Source organism: Amia ocellicauda, chromosome 4 (genome assembly GCF_036373705.1).
Source record: "Amia ocellicauda isolate fAmiCal2 chromosome 4, fAmiCal2.hap1, whole genome shotgun sequence".
Taxonomy (NCBI): Eukaryota; Metazoa; Chordata; class Actinopteri; order Amiiformes; family Amiidae; genus Amia; species Amia ocellicauda.
The window spans coordinates 36,567,797-36,588,546 of NC_089853.1; the positions used below are offsets into that span (position 1 = coordinate 36,567,797).

The window sequence follows — 20,750 nt, forward strand, 5'->3', positions numbered from 1 at the left end:
AAGTGTTATTAATGCTGATAATTAAATATACAATTAGTGCACAATGTAGATTAGATAAGATATAGGCCCTGCTTTATTGATTCTCTATAAGTGTTTAGTCAGGCTCACATGATGAAAAACATTCCAGCCTAATATTCCATTCCAAAATCACTATTTCATATCATAGCAACATAGCACAGTATTATAGAGAGCACAGCACACAACATATGCAAAAGGAATGTTTTATTTATTTGGAACCTTTATGTCAACCTTTAACATCAACTTAATGATTTGAGTTCTCTATGAAAAATATAATGACATTTTCACACAATATTGTTACCCAATCTTCTCATGAATATTGTCAATAAACAATTTGTCACAGATTTTACTCTCACATGACACCCAGAAACATGCAGCCATACATGACGGTGCCCTCCCAGTTCAGGAGTGCTTAGAAACATTATTTGGTATCACGTAGTTTAATACAGCTGATAGCAGGGACAAGTACAAAGCTTCAGAAGACATCAGGTCACTACAAATTCCACTTACATTAAGCACAATGCCAATAGATCAATCTTTTAGTTTCATATTTTTTTAATCTAAATCTGTAACATAATGGTTCGGTTCTATGGTTATTATGTTTCCAATATCCATCTCAGCCCCTCTGATGTGAATATAATATCATACAAATTCTAGTGGATATCAGTTAACCATTAGAGAACATCAACAGATCTTTAGTCTTCACTGATACTGTCCAGGAGAGCCCATTCAACTCACGACTGAGATTACACTACAAGTGTCACTGAGTGTGACTTCCCTCAGCACTGCGCTGACAAACTTTACACCCATAAATAAATAACATGCATCTCGGCAGTTAGAGATCTCAGGTACTTTTGCACACTTATGAATGGTAAGATTCATCCATTGGGATCTCGAAACGGAGAAGAGAAGTGTTGCAGAGTAATTTACCCAGAATCCTTCATGTCAATCCAAACGCGTCCATGTCGTCCACTGCACTACAGCAACATCGGGCTTTTTCACTCAAGCAACTTCCTCTTTCTGATCCTGCTTGTGGAGTATTACACCTTTACACTTGAATCGCATCACACTATCTTATGCATCAGTACTTATCTTAAGCAATCTGAGGATGGGGTGCCTAGCTGATTATAAGTGGCACTTGATTGAATGATAACAAGACCACATCAACAAAACCAAACCTTGGTATTTAAGTAGATTAAAAGTGTGAAAGCACCCAAACTCATAGCTCTCACGTGAATAATCCAATCTTCCTTTTGCTAACAAGCACTCTCAGAAGTAGATGGTGTAAACCCACAAATAACACAGATAATTGCATATCTTCTACAATTTGTCTGTAAATCTTTTACAATTAGTACAATGAGTATAGTTTGTACTGTTTCCTAGTTGGATTTAGTAGAAGTGAATTTAACACATTTAACAGATTATTAAAAATATATCTTTAAAAACATGCAACTTTTTCTTAACACTTAACTCAAACTCCACAGGAAAATACAGACCCTTTCAAATGATACATCAATTTATAACAATTTACAGTTGTGCAGTCTCCAGTAAGAGATCAAAAGAAGGTATCTGATACTCTGTACCAAACGTATATATAGGTTTCCTGAGACATTAGTTGTAAGTGCAGCATAAAAACCCTCATCCACCTTTATTCAAATAAAATAATGGACAGATATTTTTTCTGCCAAAAGTTACATTCAAAACTGGCATTGGCTCACATAAACAGAATACAAATGAACATATATACTGAAAACAATCTAGCAATTAATAGCTTATTAAATAAAGTGTTAATAGTTATTTTTATTCAGAACTGTACTGAAAGCGTATATATAAGTGTGCTCGTGAATGTGTATGTGTGTGTGTGTGTGATGTATACAGCTATGGAAAAAATTAAGAGACCACTGCAAAATTATCAGTTTCTCTGGTTTTACTATTTATAGGTATGTGTTTGGGTAAAATTAACATTTTTGTTTTATTCTATAAACTACTGACAACATTTCTCCCAAATTCCAAATAACAATATGAATGGAATGGAATGGCTGCCATACATGTAGAGATGCTGATTTAGGAAAATGTTGCAGTGGTGTCTTAATTTTTTCCAGAGCTGTATACAGTGCCTTGCAATAATATTCAGACCCTTGTGTCATATACACAACCCACTTCACAGATTCAAAGCAAATGTAAATAGATAATGAATATTATATACATATTTAAAAAAAAGTCAAAGTATTCAAAATGTTTTAGTGTGGCAATCATGAGCACAAAATGACCTTAACAAGCCACACAATTAGTTGAATGGTATGCAATAATAGTGGTTCTCATGATTTCAGAATAAAAACACTTGTCTCTGTGAGATTCCTTGGACAGGTAGTGAATTTCAAGCAAAAATTCAACCATGCAGACCTAGGAGCTTTCAAAGCAAGTCAGGGATAAAGTCATTGAAAAGCACAGGTCAGGAGAAGGGTACAAAAATATCAAAGTCAGAGTATTCCTGTGGGCACATAAAGAAATAAATACAGAGTTCAATGGCAGAGATGTCAGAAAATGTGCATCAGTCAACAATATCCAGAACACTTCACAAAACTGGCTTGTATGGCAGGGTGGTAAAAAAGAAGCTATTTCTAAAAATAAGACACCTGAAAGTCCACATGGAGTTTGCAACAAAAGCTAGAGTGATCCTACAAAAATGAAGATGAGGTAGATGAGACCAGATTGCAACTTTGTGGTCTAAATGCCAAGCATTATCTCTGGTGCAGACCCAGCAAAGCAGCAACACATCTCACAGTCAACACCATCCTTACAGTCAAGCCTGGTGGTGGTAGCATCGTGCTCCAGATGCTTCTCCTCAGCAGGGATTGAAAACCTTCTTAGGACTGATGGAAAATGGATGGTGAAAATACTAGAGGACAACCTGTTTCATTATTTTAAAGACTTTAAACTTGGGCAAAAATTTAACTTTCAGCAGGACAATGATCCAAAGCCATGTCCTTGAGTGGACCAGTCAAAGTCCTGACTTGAATCCTATTGAGAATCTGTGGAAAGACTTGAAAACTGCTGTTCATAAGTGATCTCCAAGCAACTTGAAAGAGCTGGAGCAAATCTGCCAAATTGCACCTTGCTGGTGTGAAATGTTGATATAGACTTGCTCCAAAAGATGTGTTGTGTGCATTATTTTGCATCTTCACTAATTGGGACACCATAGGAAGGTCTGAATATTTTGCAAGGCACTGTGTGTGTATGTATATATATTTGCATATTGCAAGTTGATTGTAACCTGAATTAATTAATTCATTTACAATTGATTGATTATGACTCAAACTCTTGGATACAGCTATATGATTCTTGTTATGCATGACCTTTTCAATGCCATTGCTCACAGAAAAACACAAATGCATTTTTCTCTAAAGAAATGTATCAGAATAAAAATGGTTTTTCACATATAAAGATAAAGAATGTAAAGAAACATTGCCTGAAAGAACATTGTATAATTATATTTCAATATATAAAAAATGGCTGAAAAATACATTGAAATATATTCATACATATAAAATGTTTCAAAGAGAATTGTTAGATTTTTCTGGCCATTTAAAAAACATGTATAAAATATACTTTCAGGATGTTTTCCTTTATATTTATTTTCCATATGGCTTAGTAGCCGACTCTTCATTGCATACAGAAAGAATTAATCTGGATCTCTTTTTATTCTGGCTCTTTTGCATCTTATGCTTAGAAGCTACTCTGCTTGAATTTGGTTCAACCATATGATTAAACACACAACTGACCGAAAAAAATTACTTTTTCATTTATTACCAAATTGTCCAATCGAACATTCCTGTCATATCATGTTGCCTAGGCCTAACTGATTCCTGTCACTCGAGCCATCGTGGTAGACCGTGAGATAACCGTTAGTGTGGTAGCTAGCTCTCGTCTCTGTCTCTTTCTTGCTGCTGTTGAGCGCCTGCCCGTCCACCCCCAGAGCCGGGAATCTCTTCATGCGGAAGGAGGAGGCCGAGCAGCGAAAGGAGCCGGTCATGGTGGAGTTGTTCTCTGACTCTGCCAGCACAGTGGCACTGTGGCAGTAACGCTTCAGTCCCTTGCGAAAATGGATGGTGAAAAGCCCATAGGTGATAGGGTCCAGGCACGTATTGAACAGACCGAAAATGAAGAGTATATGGGTCAGGGAATGGGAGATAGTCTCTTCCAACACGTCGGGGGAAAACCAGTACCACAAACCCAGCAGGTAGTAAGGGGTCCAGCAGACGATGAATGAAGTCACTATAACGATGCTCATTTTCAACGTCCTCATCCGCGCCTTGGGGATGTTGTTTTTTGAGCGCCGCAGATGCACTTCTTTAGAAGAAACTGCAACAAGAACCACAGGAATGCAATGTCAAGGTTAAGGGTGATTCGGAGCGGTCTGCTTTCTGTGGTTACACGACATGACAGTGAAGTGAAGGCCACGACGACATCGCACACTTCCTATTGCAGCACGGCTAATGCTATTTATAGTGCGGTACCATCCCCATGCACCAACCATTACGGCTCCTGTCCTAGAAAGAGCATCTTAGTCACTTTGCCAATCATTCCAGTGCATTAACCCCATATCCAATAGTAATTTACTCTTTATTATTTAATGTTAAGGATCGGCTAAGATTTGCATTGCACTCTGCTAAGAGATTAAAATAGCAATGAATAATAGTTACCTGGAGTGTCCTTAATGTAAACAATGTATGGAAAATACGCCTTTCCCAAACAATAGCATATGTGTTATGTAATGTATGCATCCACTCACATACTTATCTTAACAGTAGCAGATTTTGACAGTGAGTTTCCTAGCTATACCCCTCTGCTATGCAGTACGACAGGTAGGGCAAAAGCATCTGCTGTTAAAAGCAACAAACTAAATCTAAAATGACACAAACCCGACTGGAATATTATAGGTTTTATTTTCATTATTTCATTATTGCTGGCACAGTGATGACACTGGACTGTTAACTGTTTTTGTCCATGCTGTAACAGATGGCATGATGACATTTGCTGTCATTGTCTACAATTGTAATAGGACACAAGGTGTGTGTATGTGTGTGTGTCTTCACACTCATTGTTTCTGTAATGTCGTTATACCACTTTAGAAACATGTGGTTCTCTGGGCTTTTGAAATTTACTTTTGCTCCACTAGCACTACCACTGTACACCAGATTCTATGGCTTTGTACAATGAAATAAGCAATAACTTTGATTATCCAATGCATGCACCAAAAAGATCAAAAGGGATTATTATAAAAATATTAAAACTGAATTAAAGCAAATGCTGGACTCTTAGGTAAACTGCACATATTATAGTGAGAATTCAAAGCAAGGAGTTACTATTGGCTTCATAAATGTATATCTGCATATACATACATACATACACACAGAAAATATATTACATATATACAGTGAGGGAAAAAAGTATTTGATCCCCTGCTGATTTTGTACGTTTGCCCACTGATAAAGAAATGATTAGTCTATAATTTTAATGGTAGGTGTATTTTAACAGTGAGAGACAGAATAACAACAAAAAAATCCATAAAAACACATTTCAAAAAAGTTATACATTGATTTGCATGTTGATGAGGTAAATAAGTATTTGATCCCCTATCAATCAGCAAGATTTCTGGCTCCCAGGTGTCTTTTATACAGGTAACGAGCTGAGATTAGGAGCACTCTCTTAAAGGGAGTGCTCCTAATCTCAGCTTGTTACCTGTATAAAAGACACCTGTCCACAGAAGCAATCAATCAATCAGATTCCAAACGCTCCACCATGGCCAAGACCAAAGAGCTGTCCAAGGATGTCAGGGACAAGATTGTAGACCTACACAAGGCTGGAATGGGCTACAAGACCATCGCCAAGCAGCTTGGTGAGAAGGTGACAACAGTTGGTGCGATTATTCGCAAATGGAAGAAACACAAATTAACTGTCAGTCTCCCTCGGTCTGGGGCTCCATGCAAGATCTCACCTCGTGGAGTTTCAATGATCATGAGAACGGTGAGGAATCAGCCCAGAACTACACGGGAGGATCTTGTTCATAATCTCAAGGCAGCTGGGACCATAGTCACCAAGAAAACAATTGGTAACACACTACGCCGTGAAGGACTGAAATCCTGCAGTGCCCGCAAGGTCCCCCTGCTCAAGAAAGCACATGTACAGGCCCGTCTGAAGTTTGCCAACATCTGAATGATTCAGAGGAGAACTGGGTGAAAGTGTTGTGGTCAGATGAGACCAAAATCGAGCTCTTTGGCATCAACTCAACTCGCCGTGTTTGGAGGAGGAGGAATGACCCCAAGAACACCATCCCCACCGTCAAACATGGAGGTGGAAACATTATGCTTTGGGGGTGTTTTTCTGCTAAGGGGACAGGACAACTGCACCGCATCAAAGGGACAATGGACGGGGCCATGTACCGTCAAATCTTGGGTGAGAACCTCCTTCCCTCAGCCAGGGCATTGAAAATGGGTCGTGGATGGGTATTCCAACATGACAATGACACAAAACACACAGCCAAGGCAACAAAGGAGTGGCTCAAGAAGAAGCACATTAAGGTCCTGGAGTGGCCTAGCCAGTCTCCAGACCTTAATCCCATAGAAAATCTGTGGAGGGAGCTGAAGGTTCGAGTTGCCAAACGTCAGCCTCGAAACCTTAATGACTTGGAGAGGATCTGCAAAGAGGAGTGGGACAAAATCCCTCCTGAGATGTGTGCAAACCTGGTGGCCAACTACAAGAAACGTCTGACCTCTGTGATTGCCAACAAGGGTTTTGCCACCAAGTACTAAGTCGAAGGGGTCAAATACTTATTTCACTCATTAACATGCAAATCAATTTATAACTTTTTTGAAATGCGTTTTTCTGGATTTTTTTGTTGTTATTCTGTCTCTCACTGTTAAAATACACCTACCATTAAAATTATAGACTGATCATTTCTTTGTCAGTGGGCAAACGTACAAAATCAGCAGGGGATCAAATACTTTTTTCCCTCACTGTAAAAACACATACATGCATATATACAATTTCAAAATATATATACACATATATACATGTACTGTAAGAATCTTGCACTTTTCATGTGGTTTTACTATGATTTTACAGTTTCCTATGGACTCAAATGCTTTCACTGTAGTCCAGCCCACTGAGAGTGTAATGATATCCATATGTAACACAATTTTTGTTCCTGGGTAAGTAATTGTTATTTCCTAATTGCTTATGCCTCAAAAGTATAGAAAATGGCTATTATTCCCCACAAACTTTGCTTTTGTGACCAGGACAGTGATATTTTGAAATTTAACTATTTCCAATGAGAAAACGGGCGAATGGTCTTTTCGTTCACATAGTCAGAAAAAAAAACCATATGAATCCAAATTAACATGTATTTATACTAAAGTAATACAAAAATGACTACAACATATTTAGAAGTGAGTAGTTTTTCAACAGTATAATCATAAATCTTGAAAAACTACTCACTTCTAAATCTTTTGTAGTAATTTTTGTGAAAAAAAAAATAGTTACACAGTGTATTCCATATTAAATATTTCTAAAGCTTCAGAATGCTAGACCATGGTTTATTTATGGTTAAGCGTAGTAAAGCACAGTGCAAGCATGCTAAAAACATAGGAAACCAATGTAAAACTATGGTACAAATATAGTAATTCCATGTTTAGGCTTTTAGGCTATTTTATTTAGAAGTTGTGAAGTGTATTTTGCAAAGGTCTGTATGGCTACTTTACTTACTGTTTCCTTTTGACATTCGTTTTGAGATTTCGATAAGGATTCTGGTATAGCAGAAGATCATAATAACCAGGGGCAGCAGGAAGAGACACACGAAGGTGAACATGTTGTAGACTGTCTCCTGCCAGTGCTTGCTAAAGCTCCCCCTGGTGGTGCACTGAGTGAAGTTTTGAGGAACTGTGATGGTGACGTTGTGGAATATGAACATCTGCAGAAAAAAAACACACAATAAACACACTGAATTGCAGTTATATGAGCCCTGCAGGTTCTTAACATTTCCTAAAGACTGAGCACTGCATTATCTCCATATACCGCTCTTATAAAATTAAAAAATGGTTAGACAAAAAGATAGAACGGTATAATTGTGTAAAACTGATACAAATGCTTCATAAGTATTAGGCCTTATATATTGTAGCTGTATTACTGTATTTCAGATGTTTTGTTTGTTTGTTTGTTTTTGAGGCAGTACTATGACTATTGTAATCTAAATGACTTTGGATAGAACAATTGCAAATTCCAATCCTGGTACAGGTTGTCAACGTTCTTGCCAGAGGCTTCGTCCTTCCAGCTAACACACTGGGATTGTTTATGATGAAGCGAGGTTTTGATGCAATGGGGCACTTCCATTTTAGTTGTGATCAGATCCAGATATTATAAGAGCTCCCAGCACTTTACAGTGTCTTTGATTCCTGATTCAGCTAAAGTACAGGAAATGTACGTTCTGCAGCCTCAGCAACTCCAGCAGATGGGCAATCACTGTAGCTCTGCATCTCGTAATGCTATTTAGAACCCAAGCAACAAAACCCTGCTGGCATTAAGTGATTCCCCTCCTCTCGTATGCATGGCAAATGCATGCTGAAGTGCCATTTATACCATGACATATATCAGTGGACTTTCTCTTCAGGGTCAACTCAGACCGTATCAAGTCCTATCAGCAGACACTGCATGTGTATTTTTAAACCCACTGTGTTGAAACTCATCATTCATGACTCTGAAGAATACACCCTACCATCTACTAAAATAAAGGTGAGTTTTCACTGACTGCATCTGTGCAGCAATAATTCATGACATCTTTTTCAGTAGAGCCATCTCTCACTTCTTTCTTCATAACTGACATTCTTGCAAATGTGTCTTTTGACATCAAAGGCTTGTAGTCTGTCTCGTTCGGTTTTCAAGATGTCTTAGGTTTTGCATTTAGTAGGTGGTCATATGGCAGGCTCCTGCGAGTCTCCTCTAACAATTGCACAATTGTAAACGCACAGCCAGGAGCAAAGCAATTGGCTTGTTCTTACTCCTCCCATTACACTGTGGGCTCCACAGAAAAAATGATCAGTTATGTCAGGGGTAACAATAAAGCCTAATCACAAGCACCTTTTAAAAACATCTTGGCTCTGGAAGAGGGCACAGGGGACGATACACCCAGCACTGGTAATAAAAACAGGCTACATGAGAAACTAATAAGGGAGCGGTGGGCTTCAACATTTAACTCTGGCCCCCCAGAACTGCCACTGTTTAGCAGATGTCTTTATCTAAGGCAACTTAATTGGTTTTGCAAACACTAAGATGCAATGCTCTACATATACACAGCATCAACAGGGGAACTAAATTAATATTTAAAATCCACATCACGTTCAAATACTATTATAGCTAATACAACTAATAGCTTTTTAATAGATAATCTTGATAAATGCCACGAGAACACGGGCTACAATACAGGAAAGTGTGTATACTCTGTAGTTAAGACTACCTGCAATGTACAAATCAATAACTATTCAAGATATTCCTTTCTTTCTCACAAGTTGTATTGTGACACTGAACTATATAATGAGGCTGAAATGAATTTATTCAGACAACCCACGGCGCTACAGTTTGTTTCAGAAATCCCAAACTGTCAACAGGAGCTGGGAACTGATCTTGGGGAATGGTGATGTCAAAGTGATGTCATGTGTGTCATGCTCACACGCCAGCTCGTGCCATTAAACATTCACCCAGAGCTGAGTGGAAGAAAATAAAGAGGTACACAAGAACACAGCATCTTCAATCTAAAAAGATAGCAATCACATTAGCTAATTTAAATAAGAGCACAGATATCTGGATTGGTATGCTCATCTTTCTCTCACGAAGATGGTATGACGTGAATATACACTGCTCACATTACCTTCTTTAATCTTTTTTTTTATAAGCGGGCTTATACAACAGTCTGCAAGACTACATCTATCTTTGGGGAATTAGTAGACTGGAAGTGAATAATTATATTACCTGCTAAATAGAATTAAGGCAACTGTCAGTTTTGAGGCAAGGTTTTACCTCCTGAGGAGATGGCACTCAAGCATACTTCTTCCCTTGTCCTAATTCTAGTGTTGCAAGGGATTTCTGGTGTGAAATAAATGTAATTTGACTAGTGACAGGTCCTTAAATTTGAACTTTAACCCTCACCAGAGAAAGAGCTGACAATAACCCATAGGGTTTGGTGAAACTGAAGGTATAGGAAGCAAAAGACAACTGAAGCAAGCAAGGAACTAAAAATACCACTTGAATTACACACATCTAAAAGATAGCCTAGGTGTCTCATACTGGTGATGGTGCTCACTGCAGACCCCTGGGATGGAGGAAACTACCCTTGTTTCCCCAGACTTGTTCTTCCATAATTTGCTCACTGATGTTTTCCATTAAATCACACAGAAAAGGCTTTTTAAATTGCTTTCTCAAATCTAAGCATTTGGAGATTTGAATGCATCTGTACAATTATAGCAATTAAATTGCAATTTCCAACTTTTAGAGTCTCAAACAACAACAACAACAGAAGCTAGAATAAGCTCATTTGGCAGTGCAATTACATTTTCAGTTCAGTAACCGAGTGCTCAGAGAGTCACAGGCATACTCCAGGAGCAGCAATGAACGTCAAGGGTTCTCTCCCCAGCAATCCACTAAATTAGAGGTCAAATTACCCACGTTTACATTCTATAACAATGTGTCTCATTGGGACAATGTGCTTATTTTGAAGGTTATTCACAATAGGATGATTATATTTTTGCTAGTTCCTGTAATAGTTTGACATCCGTTCAAAATGAGGGCAATCACTGAGGAAATTAATACTTTTAAAGTTTTGCTTATCATCTTCTGCAGAAGCAAAACATGTTTCTCCAATAGGTCTTCTTTTTGTACTTAAATTGTCCATGCCTTCAAAGAATCGTGGAGATTAACTGGGCAAGTTTTATCAACAGAAGCCACTGTGCAGTTATATAAACGTTTTTGAAATGCTGGAATTTCTGCCTGAGAATACTTCAATAAGTTAGGTTTCCTCTTGTCACAATTGCATAATGTAAAAGCGGTCATTAAAAGATGTTGCTGTTAGTTTTCCATATGAACTTGCATCATTTACCTCTACTGTAAAAATAAACATGATATCCAGAACAGCATTCCTTCTGTGCAGACAATTTGTATCACACCAAGGATACTCATATTTTCAGAATATTATTTAGATATAAATAAATAAAAATGAGCAAATTATATAATTTGTTGAATGCTATAAATAAGTGTGTTTAATTTAGATGCTGGAAGGCAAGATAACCTCTTAATGTTTCCCCCTGCTAATCGAATATAAGCTAAGCTAATTGAACTAATTAATTACCTGTTTGTTTGCATTAGCTTTCTCATTGGCATTACCATAGGGTTTGTTAGATCCCTTTCAACTTAATTTAATAATATATTTAGAGATGGATAGATATGTGCTAAATGTTAAATATTAGTAGCAGTGTGTGTGTGGGGGGGAGTGCTGATTTGTACATTAGGTTACCCTAACCCTGATTATCTGAAAAAGAAAATCGCTCCCAAAGGAAACTATAGGATATTTTGCAAGGTAATGGGAAGTGGTGAAAAACTAATCAGAGAGCTGCTTTATCTAGACAGTGCACAGACACACTTCCTCTTGTGCTGTAGCCTGAAGACCTATGAGTGACCTTGCAACTTTGGAAGCTATTTTCTTTTTCAGATAACAAAGATTGCATTCCCAAATTAACATATTTTAAGTGAAAAGCTCGCAAGGAGGACTGTGGGATACCAAGTACAAAAGCCATCACAAGGGAGGACGGCTGACAGAACCCAGTGAGGCCACGGCCGAGGCCCATAGCCTACATAAATACAAGGACACCACTGGGCAGAAAAATGGGCCTTTGGACTCGACCAGATCAGGTGCAGGGGCTGCCGTAGGCCTGAGCCCAAGTGTGTACCAAATAATCGGGAGCAGGCAGTCTGAGAAGGGCCCTGAGACTCAACTGAAAGAAAATCACATGGCGAACGCCTCTGGTCCGATCGTTGTAGCACCTCAATGAGTCACAGTTGAGTTAATTCCTCTGATAAGAAAGGAGCAAGATGGAAAGCCATCCACTAAGGTTGAGCGAGTACCTGGCTGAAACAAGTATCCGGTATGGATAATGTACTTTTTACGAGCACCTGTATCATCCGAGTGAAATGTGTCAATATCTGTACTCGTGATGAAGAAAAATCCTCATTGGGTAGTACTACCAGCTGCTAGCTGTGTCTGTCCACATCGATCTGTGATAGGCCAGCTACGTACAGAGCTCTGCCTCCTTGCCTACACAGACTGCTGCAGTTCTGCTGCCCACACAGACGCAATCTCACCATCGTCACAGCAGCCTCTCTGTCAGCTCGCCACTCTTCTCTCTTGAAAGGTCATCTCTCGTGAATTCAGCCGAGTTACTGTGAGAACTGGGCTCAAACTGGACGTGGTGCAGTCGCAAGTTACAGCTCGGGACTCTCACTGCTGCTACCGCTTCATTAGATTTTCGGCTCGCTCCTACCTCGGTAAAACATCTGACTTCAAGAATACAGCCGCAAGCTGTATATTACTATATATATATATTTGACTGCACAGCACAAGCACAAACACACACACACACACACACACACACATGCACACACCAAATAATTTATTAACATTGTGTTTTACTTTGTGTAGAAATACAAAATACCATTCCCCCCCAAAATAAAAACACTAGGCAGTGAAAAAAAAGTGATCACACACAGAAACATTACACTGTTTAAATTAAATTTTTAGTAAAAAAAAAAAAAGAAAAAGAAAAAAAGAAAGTTGTGTTGACTATAAAAACTGTAGTTCATGCTTTTTACTTCGTACTTCATGTGTTCATCGATTCATTTATTCATTCAAGTTTATAAACAACTGTAAATAGTTATCTTACTCTCGTGATCAAAAACATTGCTCTGAAGCTCAATTCTGAGGCTGTTCTGTAAATTGTTTTTTTACTAAATATAGCAACTTCTGATCAACCCATATCAATTTCAGAATTAAATAAAACACTTCCGGTTTGCTATGTCCACTTCGGGTTTAACCCACACCCATTCCAAGTACAGATACGGATACGGATATAGATAATTTAGTTGGTTGAACAGATACAGATAATGGTGTACTCACTCATCCCTACCATCCACCCCACTAGCCGATTCACATGGAAGGGGGAGATCCCTTTACGCAGAAATGCAGGGTTCCATCTAAGCTAAACCCTGGCAGCTGTCGCCAGCAAAGCAAACACAAGCTGCATTGCACAGTCAGTACACGTAGCTCACTAACGCTTTTTGAGGATACTATAGCCAGCAGAAACGTCATCTTTATCAACACATTTTATTTCAACTTGGCCAATTTAAGCAGCTGCAAGAGGGCCTCGGAAAGTACATCAAGCACTACTTTAAGGCGCCACAGTAGAAGACTAAGCAACATCCCTCCTATTAAAACTGAGACTCTCCATTGATACACACAAGGCAGGTAGAAAACGGCCTCAAGACAAACTTTGAGCATGGATGGTGATTGGCTAGCATCCAGCAGCTCCAGCAAAAACTATGATTGCCACCTGAAGGCAAGATACAGGGTCATATCTGCTTGCCAGACACCATGTGCGAAGTACATGTACTACAACTTCACAGAGGCAGAGGTACATTCTTATTACCGTAATACATTTCTGTAAGGAGAGTGTCATTTGTGTGTACATAACCTACAGGCAAATCCCAGTCTGATTGGCTTTAGTGTTTGGTGGCAATTGTATCATGCATGGCAATTTTACCACCCATAGTCTACACAATTATTTGGAAACCCTGTAGCAAATATAAATACACAGACAATTAATTGCATGGGGAGCTAGACCTCACCTGTGGGACTGACAGTAAAATGCTCATGGCCCATGCCACGGAGAGCATGATCTTGTTTTTCTTCTTGGCCTCGTTGATCGCCAGTGGGTTCAGGATGGCTGACTGGCGATCAAGGCTGATAACCACCGTCACAAAGGCGCAGGAGTACATGGACAAAAGCTTCAAGAACATGAGCAGCCTGCAAGCCACGTCCCCCGCCTGCCACTGAACGGTAATGTTCCACACCGCATCCAGGGGCATCACAATGAAGGTGACAAGAAGGTCGGCAGCGGTCAGGTTTATGATAAGAATCCTAACATGGGACTTTCTCTTATTGTTGGTGCTGGCCGCCCAGAGGACGGCGAGGTTGCAGAATGCTGAGACAACGCACAACACAAACGTTATGATCACCCGGGCCTTGGCAGCTGTGGAGAAGGTGGGCAGCTGGAAAACCTCCCCACCAGCACTCCTGTTGCATGGTAGTGTGGAGCCCACCTCACAGCTGGCATTGAGCTGGTAAGCCGGAGAGTAAAGGATCATGGGGGGCTTTTGTCTGCGAAGAGTGTCGTTCATTTCTAGCACAAACATAAGGAACAGCATTTCTGGCATTCCCCATCAGATCCCCTGCTCAAGCTAGCCGAGGTTGTCAGGGAGTAGCAAGTCTGAGTTTAGATGAGGATGGCACCTGGGATGGCAGGACTGCCAGTAATTAGGACCTGCAGGTACATAAGAGAAGAAAGGGAAATCAGGCATCCTGTTTTACTGAATACTTATTATTCTATGATGCATTTCGAAATGTTTTTATAATTTTTTTATTTGTATTTTCTTAGAAACTATGTTCTCACACTTCTGTAATAAGGAATCTAAATATGTAGCCTGCAGTGTAACATAGGTGTGAATTACATACTTCTATTTTACAATTCTGTAATAAAAAACACACTCAAACATATATATATATATATATATATATATATATATATATATATATATATATATATAGTTATTTTTTTCTCTGGTTTTACTATTTATAGGTATGTGTTTGGGTAAAATTAACATTTTTGTTTTATTCTATAAACTACTGACAACATTTCTCCCAAATTCCAAATAACAATATGAATGGAATGGAATGGCTGCCAAAATTTGCAGAAATACTTGCAGTGGTCTCTTCATTTTTTCCAGAGCTGTATATATAAACACACACACAGTGCCCTTCAGAGTAATTCATACCACCGAATATACAAGGACAAAAAAGAAAAAAACTGCACCAAAAAGGAAAGATTTAGAGATTGGATAATGTGTCCTGCTGAATAAAGTCTACAAATGATATACTGTAAATCTCATTAGCATTGCACAAAAGTCATATTAGTTTTAAATCTATTTAATTCCAGAACACCGGAGGTTCAAATGTATTCACATCCTTGCACTTAGTACTTAGTAATTTTCTTCTGGCATGGATTACACTGACAAGTGTAGTGTAGTGTTCTATGAGGTTCCGGCAGAATTGCTCTAGGTCTTTCAGACCCTTTGGTTTGAAACAGTTCACAAGAGATCATACAGCTCAGAGAACACACATAAGTACATACAGTATGGCAAAAACCTGCACAAACATGTCTGATAAGGCTAGCCATCACATGCTCCTATGAACCAAGAAGTGAACAGTAACCAGAAGACAGATGAAAGTCCATGGTCTGTGTGTACCTTCTGAGGACTATAGTGACAGAAAACATTCTCGTTATACATATAAACTCAAATGCAGAAAAGTACCAATGTATATTACTAATTGGAATATTTTGGCTTATATGTTCTATCTTACAAGACAAAAACAATCTAGGAGCATATAAGTCATCAACAGAATTTCCAAACAGGAAAATGGTCAGAAAAGGACATTGCAGTCAATTGACATGAATCCAGTTGAAAATGTCCTGAAGCCATATGAATGCACTCTGTTTTGCATCGAAGAATGAGAAAATGTTTAACAGAATAGAAGCCAAAAACTTTGCATGATATCAATTATAATAACAATATAATAACAAATGACACACTGAGTGTTTATTGAGATAAAATTAATACTTGGGTCCATGCAGTATCTTGCTGTCTTTAAGTACATGAATGAATACTATTTTCTTTAACTTAATATTTCTAATTTTGTTAAATTTATGTTAAACACAATATTTTGTCTTTGTTAATGTCGTTGTAATGGCAATGTTATTGTTAGGGCATTGCGATCTGTTAAAAACAACGGAACATACCTGTCACAGTAGTTGTACCCTGGAAGCAGCATTGTGTGCTATTCGCACAGTGTGACAAATGCATCCCTCTAATAATAATAATAATAATAATAATAATAATAATAATAATAATAATAATAACAACACTACATAGTTCGCCTTGAATGTTGCCTACATATAAGGACGCAAATGTACAGGTTATAGTTTTCAATTTGATTAAAGTAGATTATTATTATTATTATTATTATTATTATTATTATTATTATTATTATTATTATTATGTTGTGCATATCCTTGCTTTTAGACACGCAGTCCACTGGACTTACCTGACTTGCGGGTTTAGGAGTTCAGAAGATCCTGTGTGCAGAATTAAAGGAGCTATGAAAAGGCGTCTTCTTAACATAGTGGTTTGTGACGCTCTGATCCAATAAATACACAAATAATAATGAATATGAGGAGAAATCAAATGACTTCCTTTAAAAAAAGCACCTGTAGTGAAGACGGCTGGTTTTCTAACAGGACGCCGCCCGCACTGGCTGTGAGTCCGAGGCAGCCGGGGTGTGCGGCGTCTTGCGCAGCTGAGCGGCTGCGGGACTGTGCGGGAGCAGCTGCGTTCATCTGCTAATACAATACGTTTCAGGTTTTTCCGACGGAGTGCTTGGCGGCGTAGTTGAACAGTGAGGCACATATAGTTCCCCAGCTGAGCTGTGCGTAATTTTCTCAATCTCTCTGAAGATTTCCGCCGTCCATCCCGGAGAAGTCCAGCTCTGGATGAGGAGAGCAGCCCATTTAAACCAGATAGTCTCCTGTATATACAGTTACATTACAGTGCAAATCATACTCAACACCACAAGCTCCTGCGTCCAGTCGGTGACAAAGTTATCCAAGTCCAGCAAGGTTGGCGTCTGCGCTAATGGGCTGCTCTGTACCACTTGATTCCAGAATCATATTCTCTTTTCTTTAGAAGACCCCAAAAGCATGTGCAGAATATTGTAATTACAGGAAAAGAGCACGTGAACTGATGTTATAATGAACGAGTTGGACTGCGAGGATGATAACACATACGAATTAAAGTTTGGGACACCCCGAAGTATCTACTACAAACAGTGGCGGCTGTAGAGCCCGTATGTCGCGTCGGTCGTCTGCCTCGGTGGCATTAAAGCTGCGGACGCGGTCAGGGCGGCGCTGCTCCCGGGCTGCGGCTGCACTGCAGATCTGCACGGCGCACAGGAGCAAGAGCTGCCCAGCGCAGAGGACAGCCACCTGCGCAGCCCTGCCGTCATTGCTTACGTCATTGCAGATGGTGAGAAACATTTAGCTGACATATGCATTAATAATAATCATAATAATAATTTGGTTTATCGTTGGTCATTCTACTTTGTTACAGACCTTAAATACACATGCACATCTTTAATTACAGTACTGCCCTCATAGGATTGTAGTAATTCCTTTCTACAACACAATTCAAAACGATATTGCGACATATATATTTGATAAATATGTGATAAAGGGTTATGTGTGTTTGTTCTGAATGAACTGATGCTCAACTCCATTGATCTGCGTTTATCAATGCATAATTCACCGGTAAACTGATTATCGTAGGATGTTCATAATAGTAATAATAATAATAATAATAATAATAATAATAATAATAATAATAATAATAATAATAATAATAAAGTAATATAATATCATAATGCAGGCCTTATGCACAGCTACAAAGAAAACCAGTGGGGATCGAGATTTGAAGGCATAGTCAGTTACTGTAACAAGAGGAGCTATTTGTAATTTTCATCCTATATTAAACCTCACAGTAACCTATGGTCATGAATGGAATTATGTTTCACTGATGTGTTAACTTTGGTGTTGTGTGTCTTGAGACCCCATTTATTTTGAAGAGCTGCGAAATATATACCTATTTTTTATGTTTTTTACTTTGTTCTTGTTCTTTTTGTAAAAAAAAAAAAAAAAAAAAAAAGCTGCTTCCCCCTACTTCCAGTGTCGTTTTTGGATGTTAGCCTCGACACTTCACGTAACTCTGTGGCCGAGTTGAGGCACTTTTCTAACCTGACAGACTCTCGCTGCTGTAGGCTACACCTCATCAGATGTGAAGTGCGCCGGTCTGACTTCAGCTGTGTGTGAAGGGTAACTTTAACACATCTGTAAGTAGTGTGAGGTCAGTAAGCATTTTTCCACATAACAAAACAAAGTACAATAGTTTGAAAGCACAGTGTGTGCTTATTTTTCATGACGTACTCTAAAGAGTCTGAATACGACTGTAAGATATTGCAGGTAATTACTTAAATATCTGGAGTCCCCAATACTTTTCATCTTTTCCCTCTCAGCTTTAAACAGGCTGTCAATGACATTTATTTTAAAAGCAAGCAATGCTAGTTAGTCATTGTCACCAAGGTAAGCCAACTTTACTGAAGTGTTTGATACGATTGTGTATGTTCACTCATCACACAGCAATGAATGCTCAGTGGATTGATTTTGAATCTGAGTTTAAATCTGTAAGATATATTTGTTACATGTTTTATTAGAAAAATGACACTTCCAGCTGCCTGAAAACAACATTGAAATGCAAGTGATAGCTAGGAATGTACCTTTTATGATTTTCTTTTTCTTTCTTTCTTTTAGATTTCTGTTTTCAACAAATATAAAGTGTGATTATCCATTTCAATAAGATTCATTTTAAATGATGTGGCATAGTACATCTCCATCAAAGAAGCTCTTTCCTCTTCCCATTTCAATCTACAAATATAAGTTTTCCCGCTGTAATGCTACGAACACTACCTGTATGTGGAAGATTGTGTGGGTCGAAAAACTCTGCCGCAGAGATGATTGAGATGATTGTGGCAAATAAGAATGAACAAAATTCAATTTAACAATTGCAAATGTTAGCAGCAATCATTTTACTGTCAGTGTAAATACTAAATGTGTCTTTTATAAAGAAAAGAAAGCTATATTTTTGGGTGATCTATTTTTATGAAGAAAAACATGTAATACTACAGATAATAATGATAACAACAACAACAACAACAACAACAATCTAGGAAGATATTTCCAGATTTATCAACAAAATAATCAAACATTTTTGTGTAATGCAATACAATTGTAAATGTATATGTATATAATTGGAAATATGTTTGCCAGATGATTCCTGAACCAGTTGTTTAAGGTTTAGTACGTTTCATTGATAGCTTGACTGCATGTATCAGTGGCTATGGTATTTTAATGTACTCCGTTAATAAAATGAATAGTAATCACTTGTTATATTTATAAGGAGCTTGAATTAAAAAATTCTAAACACATGAAAACAACTATTGAATCATTAATTAATTGAAAGGGGTTTCAATGTAATAAATTAATGGTATATTATTTATGTTAATATAGTTGTTAAAATAAATATATCAAGTAAAGATGTAATACTAATCTATCTCAAGGTGTCTTAAGTTAACCTCTTTCATACTCATATTCTGGAAGCCCATTTCATATATCATGAGATCTTTGAGGAGAATGACACTCAGGGAAAAAATGAACGAATGAACTGTATCTAAAATTACATCTTTTATCTTATTTGGCAGGACAGATATTAAAGCCTTGTTCATGTACAAAAGTACATATTGAATCAATATCTTTAACATTTGCACACTTATTTAAATAAAGTAAATATCACCGATTAAACCTTTTAATTAAACTGCATAGCTGAAGGACTATATTACTTGCTTTTTATACAGTGCAGGCAAAACTCAGGGGATTTAGATCATAAGCATATGTACCCGGCACACTCCAGGTTGTGTAAGTTCCTTACAGACCACAGACCAAGCAAGGCCTTTCCAAATTCTCTTGTTCAATTTGTGTCTTATCAAATATACTGTCAGACTTTAATGACGTTAATGATAATCAAGAGGTATTCATGCACATAAACTTTACAGTTCCTGAAATGAATTTAGGGAAAATAGAAGTTTGTCCCAAATGACTGATTGAAACCTGATTACAGCTTTTATAACTGTTTGTGTTTTAAGTGCAGGCCTTTGTTATTAGATATCCTTTTGTCAAGTACAGATAGAGCTATTAGGTCAACCTGACAGAGCTCTAAGTTTAATTTGTTAAATTGGCTTCAGGGTTGTATTTAAACACATTGATAGTGATCTGAGAAGTAGTTTATGTGGATAATAAATAATAATTTTGGCTTCTGGGGGGTGGGGGTTGAGGGGAGAGGGTTTGTACAGTACTTACATTATATGTTCAGAATCTTCCTTTTCAGCTGTTCACATCCTGGTGAGTTTTTCATTAATCAAATATAATTTGAATATAGTTTGATTCCAGATGTCATCTCATGCATGTGCAGTCACTGTTACTGAATCAAAGGGGACTGAATTCTAGTACAAAGAAAGAAATACAAATATAATTTAAATAATAGTACTGTTACACCAGACACTAAGCTTCTGTTGGCATATGCATGGTGCAACGCTGGCATGTCTGGTGGTTGGCTTTCTGACAGATTAAAGTGTCTGCAGGATAATTGATTATCAGATGACTATGAACCATGTTTTTCTCTTTCTACATAGACTTTGAGCT

At 38.1% G+C, this 20,750-nt stretch overlaps 1 protein-coding gene across 1 annotated transcript; it reads right to left on the reverse strand.

The window, feature by feature from the left end:
• Positions 1-237: 237 nt before the first annotated feature.
• Positions 238-16,695, reverse strand: LOC136748334 (gonadotropin-releasing hormone II receptor). The gene is made up of 4 exons (XM_066702004.1): positions 16,493-16,695; positions 13,960-14,654; positions 7,783-7,987; positions 238-4,380 (listed from the first exon to the last, which is right to left on the reverse strand). The coding sequence occupies exons 2-4, from the start codon at positions 14,545-14,547 to the stop codon at positions 3,854-3,856; spliced, it is 1,320 nt and encodes a 439-aa protein (XP_066558101.1). The 5' UTR covers positions 14,548-14,654; positions 16,493-16,695; the 3' UTR covers positions 238-3,853.
• Between the last annotated feature and the right edge of the window lie 4,055 nt (positions 16,696-20,750).